At 36.7% G+C, this 6539-nt stretch overlaps 1 protein-coding gene across 1 annotated transcript in view; it reads right to left on the bottom strand.

The window, feature by feature from the left end:
* Positions 1–4651, bottom strand: part of ulk3 (unc-51 like kinase 3) — an 18634-nt gene extending 13983 nt beyond the window's left edge. The window contains exons 1-6 of the mRNA XM_056478005.1: positions 4295–4651; positions 2672–2812; positions 2123–2243; positions 1918–2013; positions 435–578; positions 125–321 (exon numbers count right to left, since the gene is read on the bottom strand). Coding sequence (XP_056333980.1) covers positions 125–321; positions 435–578; positions 1918–2013; positions 2123–2243; positions 2672–2812; positions 4295–4396 — 801 coding nt within the window. The 5' untranslated portion in view covers positions 4397–4651. The remainder of the gene's footprint in view (positions 1–124; positions 322–434; positions 579–1917; positions 2014–2122; positions 2244–2671; positions 2813–4294) is intronic.
* Positions 4652–6539: the final 1888 nt, after the last annotated feature.

The raw sequence follows: 6539 nt of genomic DNA, 5'->3' as shown, positions 1-6539 counted from the left end.
GTGAGTATACACACATACAACACACACACACACATACAATGAGTATATACACACACACACAAAGTATATGCACACATATACACATGCACACAGACACACACACGCATTCTCATCATATACACACACGTTCATTACAGCAGTGTCCAGAACTGCTGCCCCATCTAGGGGCGGCTGAGAGAATGCAGGCTGGATATCTGTAAATGAAGCCCTGTGCAGTGTAGAGATGCTGACTCTCACCTCCCACCGGTTTCTCACTGCGGATCTTCTCCTCCAGTTCAGTGAAGGAGCGGGACGCAAACGGAGCCCGTCCAAATAACGCTTCTGCCCTCAAACACACACACACACACACACACACAGCGTCAGGAATAAGGAAGGCTTTTAAAATGTAGTTTGTGTGTGTGTGTGTGTGTGCGCGTGTGTGTGTGTGTGTGTACCATATAGAATGACACCGACGGACCACAGATCGACTCGAGCGTCGTAGTGTTTTCTGCACACGATCTCTGGAGCCATGTAGAGCGGAGAGCCTCTGAGCGCATGCTGCTCATCCCACGGGCTCATGTACTGCGCAAAACCAAAGTCTACACACACACACACACGTTTACTAGTTATTTTTCGCATTTATTTAATTACAGACATGTGTTTGTGTGATAAAGATATTATTTTCAGTGTGTGTGTGTGTGTGTCTGTGTATATGTTTGTGTGTGTGTGAGAGTTTGTTTAAGTGTGTCCTGTGTATTTGATGTGTGTGTGTGTGTGAGTTTAAGTGTGTATGTGTGTGAGTTTGAGTGTGTGTTTGTGTATTTGTGTGTGAGTTTAAGTGTGTATTTGCATGTGTGTGTGTGAGAGTTTAAGTGTGTATTTGTGTATCTGTGTATGTTTGTGTGTGTGTGTGTCAGTGTGAGACTGTCTTGCATGTTTCTCTGTACAGTGTGTTTGTGTGTGCGTGTGTGTGTAAGAGATTTTGTGTGTGAGTTTAAGTGTGTATTTGTGTGTGTGTGTATTTGTGTGTGTGTGTGAGTTTAAGTGTGTTTGTGTGTATGTGTTTTTTTAAGTGTGTATTCGTGTGTGTGTGTTTGTGTATTTGTGTGTGTGTGTGTGAGAGAGTTTAAGTGTGTATGTGTGTGTGTTTGTGTGTGTGTTTAAGTGTGTGTTTGTGTATTTGTATGTGTGTTTTTAAGTGTGTATTTGTGTGTGTGTGTGTGTGTATTTGTGTATATGTGTGTGTGTTTGTGTGTGTGTGTGAGTTTAAGTGTGTATTCGTGTGTGTGTGTGTTTGTGTATTTGTGGGTGTGTGTGTGTGTGAGAGAGTTTAAGTGTGTATGTTTAAGTGTGTGTTTGTGTATTTGTATGTGTGTTTTTAAGTGTGTATTTGTGTGTGTGTTTGTGTATTTGTGGGTGTGTGTGTGTGTGTGTGTGAGTGCATGTGTATGTGTGTGTGTTTGTATGTGAGTGTTAAAGTCTGTGTTTGTATGTGTGTTTTTGTATGTGTGAGAGAGTGTCGGTGTGTGTATGTGAGTGGATGTTTGTATGTGTGTGTATTTGTGTGTGTTTGTTTGTTTGTTTGTGTACGCGCACATGCTTGGGTGTGAGTGTTTAAATGTATGTATGTGTGTATATATATATATATATATATATATATATATATATATATATGTGTGTGTGTGCGTGTGTGTGTGTGTGTGTGAGAGAGTGTGAGACTGTCTTGCATGTTTCTCTGTACAGTGTGTTTGTATGCATGAGTGTCTAAGTGTGTGTGTGGGTGTGTGTTTGTATGTGAATGTTGTTAAGTGCGTGATGTGTGTATGTGTGAATGTGATTGTGAGAGTATCTTGCATGTTTCTCTGTACATCAGTGTGTTTGTGTTGGGTGTGTGTTTGTAGGATTGTGTGTGTGTGTGTGTGTGTGTGTGTGTTTCACCTGCTAGTTTCAGCATGTTTCCGCTCAGCAGAATGTTCTGAGGTTTGAGGTCCAGATGAGAGATGTTCTTCTCATGGAGAAACTGAAGAGCACACGCTGACACATATACACACACACAAAGTTTCATCTCATCAGCATCAGTGTGCATGTTATTTCATCTTTGTGTGTGTGTGTATTTGTATGTGTATGTATGTGTATGTTGTACCGATCTGCTGCAGGCAGCGGCGAGCGACTCTCTCTGGGAGGATCCTGCGGCTGCGGATGAAGCGTGACAGATCTCCTCCTGAACACCACTCCAGAATCAGATAGATGTTCTCGCTGTCCCACTGACAGACAAGACAAGTGAGTGTGCTATTCTGAGCTGAAACTTCACACACTAGAGCAGTGTTTCTCAACCACGTTCCTGGAGGCTCACCAGCACTGCATGTTTTAGACACCCATCACAGCTCTCTCAGCCTCTGCTAATGAGCTGATGATCTGAATGAGGCATGTTTGGTTGAGGAGAAATGGAAAAAGTGCAGTGCTGGTGCTCCTCCAGGAACATGGTTGAGAAACACTACTCTAGAGACAATAGGGATGCATTTTAGATCTTGTAAAAAGGAGCATAATAGGTCTCTTTACTGATAACTGTGTATATTAATAAGTTATTTGTAGAGTGTATGTGATGCCAACAGCAAAGCCCTCATATTTGATGCAGGTGAAACTAAAGATGTGCATCACCAGAGTGTGTTTTAATATCTTGGCTTGAGTTCACCTGGAAGTCTTTGAGCTGCACTATATGAGGATGTCGGACCGTCTTGAGGATCTCGATCTCCGTCAGCAGATTCTCCATCGAGCTTTTATTCAGACTCTTCTTGCTGACCACCTTCACGGCCACCGCCTCCCTGCTGTCAGTCTGAGCCAATCAATAATCAATCAATACAGGAAGACAATGTCCAAACCATAAAGCTGCGAAATTAGTGCGAAGTTTGAGCTTGCGAAATTCTGTCATGCGGCGCTGTGAAAAGGGGCGGGATTAAACAAGATAATTAGACATTAAAAAGGCGAGCGATTGGTCCATGTTCTAAACTCCTATTCAGAGAGGTCATGCTTTGATCATCGATTGGTCTCACGCAGTCAAGTGATGAGATTTCGCAGGTCAGAGTTTACCAAGCTTGAACTTTGCACCGCAGCGAACAGCGAAAGTTGACGCACGAATGGAAGTCTATGGGGAGAAAAGCCACAAACAAGTGGATCTAGATGGATTTGCATTGTAAACATTAAATAAACGTTAAAAAAAACGATTATTTTTCATTTCAGTTTTAAGTTACGATACTCCCAATATAATTCTGCACAAATCCGCAGATTTTTTACAAAATTCACAGCGAAAATAACAAAAAATGTCCGCAGATTCCGTCTGGCCCTAAATATATCTCATAAAGTTGTATTAAACATGTTTATAATTAATTTCTGATTAGATGCTAATGTTAACTTACATTTCATTGGCTGTGTATTTGACTTTGCATAATGACAATACAGTTTAATCTCATCTAATTAACATGTCATGTGCTTCTGTATTAAATATATTGATCAATTATTTCATACAAGAAGACCAATCCAAACCATAACTATTAATCAGCCCATTAAACACACACGGAAGTGCCTGAAGATTAATTATATCTCATACAGTTGTATTAAATATGTTTTAATAATTAATATTATTTATACACTTGTTATTTACACTTCTTCTGATTATATGCTAATGTTAATTACATTTCATTGGCTGTGTATTTTACGTTGTACAATGACAATACAGTTTAATCTAATCCAGCATGTCATGTGCTCCTAAATTAAAGATATTAATCAATCAATTATAATCAATACACGAATATAATATCCAAATAATAACATCTAACTAGCCCTATTAGACAAGTACAGATGAGCCTAAAGATGAAATATAGCTCATAAAGTTGTATTAAATATTTTTTAAATAAAGGTATACTACTTATTCATTCATTTTCTTTTCAGCTTAGTCCCTTTATTAATCTGGGGTCGCCACAGCGGAATGAACCACCTATATTATTTATACACTTGTTATTTACACTTCTGATTAGACGCTAATGTTAATTACATTTCATTGTCTGTGTATTTTACTTTGCACAACAATACAGTTTAATCTAATCTAATCCAGCATGTCACGTGCTCCTAAATTAAAGATTCTAATCGATTAATCAATCAATTATTCAATACAAGAAGATAATATCCAAACAATACGTCTAATTAGGCCGCCAGACAAGCACAGATGAGCCTAAAGATGAACTATAGCTCATAAAGTTGTATCTATATTTGATAGAGTTATTGATACTGTTAATAAATCGATCAGTTAATCGATAATCACCTTTCTGAAAGCTTTATAAACAGTCGCGTATGTTCCGCTTCCCAGCTTCTCGGTGAGAATGAAGTCTTTGAGCTTCGGCGGAGCGAAACCCGCAGCCGCCATCCCTGAACCTGAATCAATCAATCAATAATCGATGATGATTTATGACAGCATAATGACGAGCGCGGCGCTTTCTCCTGTCTTCACATGAACCATTCACCCGTACGGTTTAACCTCTGACTGATCACTTTACAAGTAATAATCATAAAAGTTTTAATTCAGGCGAATTAATAATAATATATTCGTGTTTTCATCTGAAGCGCAGCGCTCTGTTTACTTCCGCGCACTGACGTCACTCACCGGGGACGTCACTCTGCGTGCGCGTGACACACTGACACCTGCCGTTCAGTTTAGAAGCTGCGAGTCTGCCACTATATTTAGATTCTAGCATTATTGACATGGTAAGAAAAGTATTCCTCATTACAAACAAACAGAAACGCAATTAATGATTGACTGAAGCTCTATGCTGAAATATCTGTGAATGTGAATGTCATTGTAAATGTTTTCTAGATTAATAAGACTGTTATATAGGGTTAAGAGACATGAATAGAGTGCAGCGCATTCTGTTCTCATGTTTCTGATGTTATAAATAAGTGTCATGTGACCGCTGGCCGGCAGGGGGCGTGTCAGGTTATAATAACAGAATAGAGCAGGTAGATTGGAACAGTGCTGGGAGTGAAAGTGGGCGGGGCGTTGTCTCTGGTTAGTTGGACACAATGCTCAGTGCTCAGCATATTTCAGGACACCCCTTACAAACCTCTCTTTTAAATTCATATTTTTAATAGGAAGCTCTGCATAATATTATATTAGTGCATATACATTAGATTAGCCAGTACTGAAGCCAAATCTGGAGCCTATCAAACAAAATAATTTACATTAACGCTCCAAAAAACTACTACAGCCAAATTTATATGTTATTTTAAAAACATATGTTTATAAACTATATAAATCTACATCTATATAAATTTTATGTTTATAAATTTATAGGTTTATAAAAATATTAAATGCAAATTTAAAAAAGAGGAAAAATCAAGAGAAGCAAAAAATATAAGAATTTAGTTAAAATTTGTAGGTTGTAATTGATTTTGCAATATTTATCTTGAATTTAATTGCTTTATCTTTAAATTTCTGAATATGTTTGGTGACTAAAATATTATTTTAATAAATATATCTGTTTAATAAATCTGTTTTGTTTAAAAGCACCAAAACACACTTAATATATTCACTGAGAATTCATTTTCAGAATGGGCTTTCAATTAAAGTTTATTGCTGTGATTATTTAGATGTATATTATTGTTTTGCTGCTTCATTTTTCATGCCATTCAGATATTTATTTGAGTTATTTTATGTATTTAACTATTTTAATTTGAATATTTTTATTATTTGCTGGGTGTATTTTTTATTTGTATTTTAGGTTTCTGTTGTTAATCCGCATAATTCATTCAAAATCCAAGATTCTGCATGCTAAATGATAAACGTTTATACTTACAATCTGTTCAACTAAAACCTGATAAGTAGTTTCTCATTATTAATCTTATTAAATAACACCTAAAAAACTAAAGTTATCTTATAATTATATATACAAGAGAGAGAAGATCTCATGAAAAATGGCGTTTGCAGCGTACATTAACTCTCATGCAAACCTCTTAGTAATACAACTTATTTTCTCATTTTTCCTAATTATTAGTTTTAGGGTTAGTATTAATGAAGGACCAGGAGCACCACTTAAAATAAAACAAAGAATCAAATTAGCAAATATATATATATATATATAAATTATTATTTCTACTTATTTTTATACATTGTTATAGTGTATATATATATATATATATATATATATATATAGAGAGAGAGAGAGAGAGAGAGAGAGAGAGAGAGAGAGAGAAATAGATAGATAGATAGATAGATAGATAGATAGATAGATACACATTTTAATTGGACAAATAAAAAGAAATATTTCAATGTGTTTATTGAATTTGTGTTTTAAAATGTAATTTTAATAATCAAACTATGCATTTAAAAATATTTAAAAAATGTATGAATAAATTGGGCGGCACGGTGGCGCAGTGGGTAGTGCTGCTGGGTCAGTTGGTGTTTCTTTGTGGAGTTTGCATGTTCTCCTCGTGTTGGTGTGGGTTTCCTCCGGGTGCTCCGGTTTCCTTCACAATCCAAACACATGCGGTACAGGGGTATTGGGTAAGCTAAA

The sequence above is a fragment of the Danio aesculapii genome, chromosome 18, assembly GCF_903798145.1.
Source record: "Danio aesculapii chromosome 18, fDanAes4.1, whole genome shotgun sequence".
Lineage (NCBI taxonomy): Eukaryota > Metazoa > Chordata > Actinopteri > Cypriniformes > Danionidae > Danio > Danio aesculapii.
This window is presented reverse-complemented; position numbering and strand designations above follow the sequence as displayed.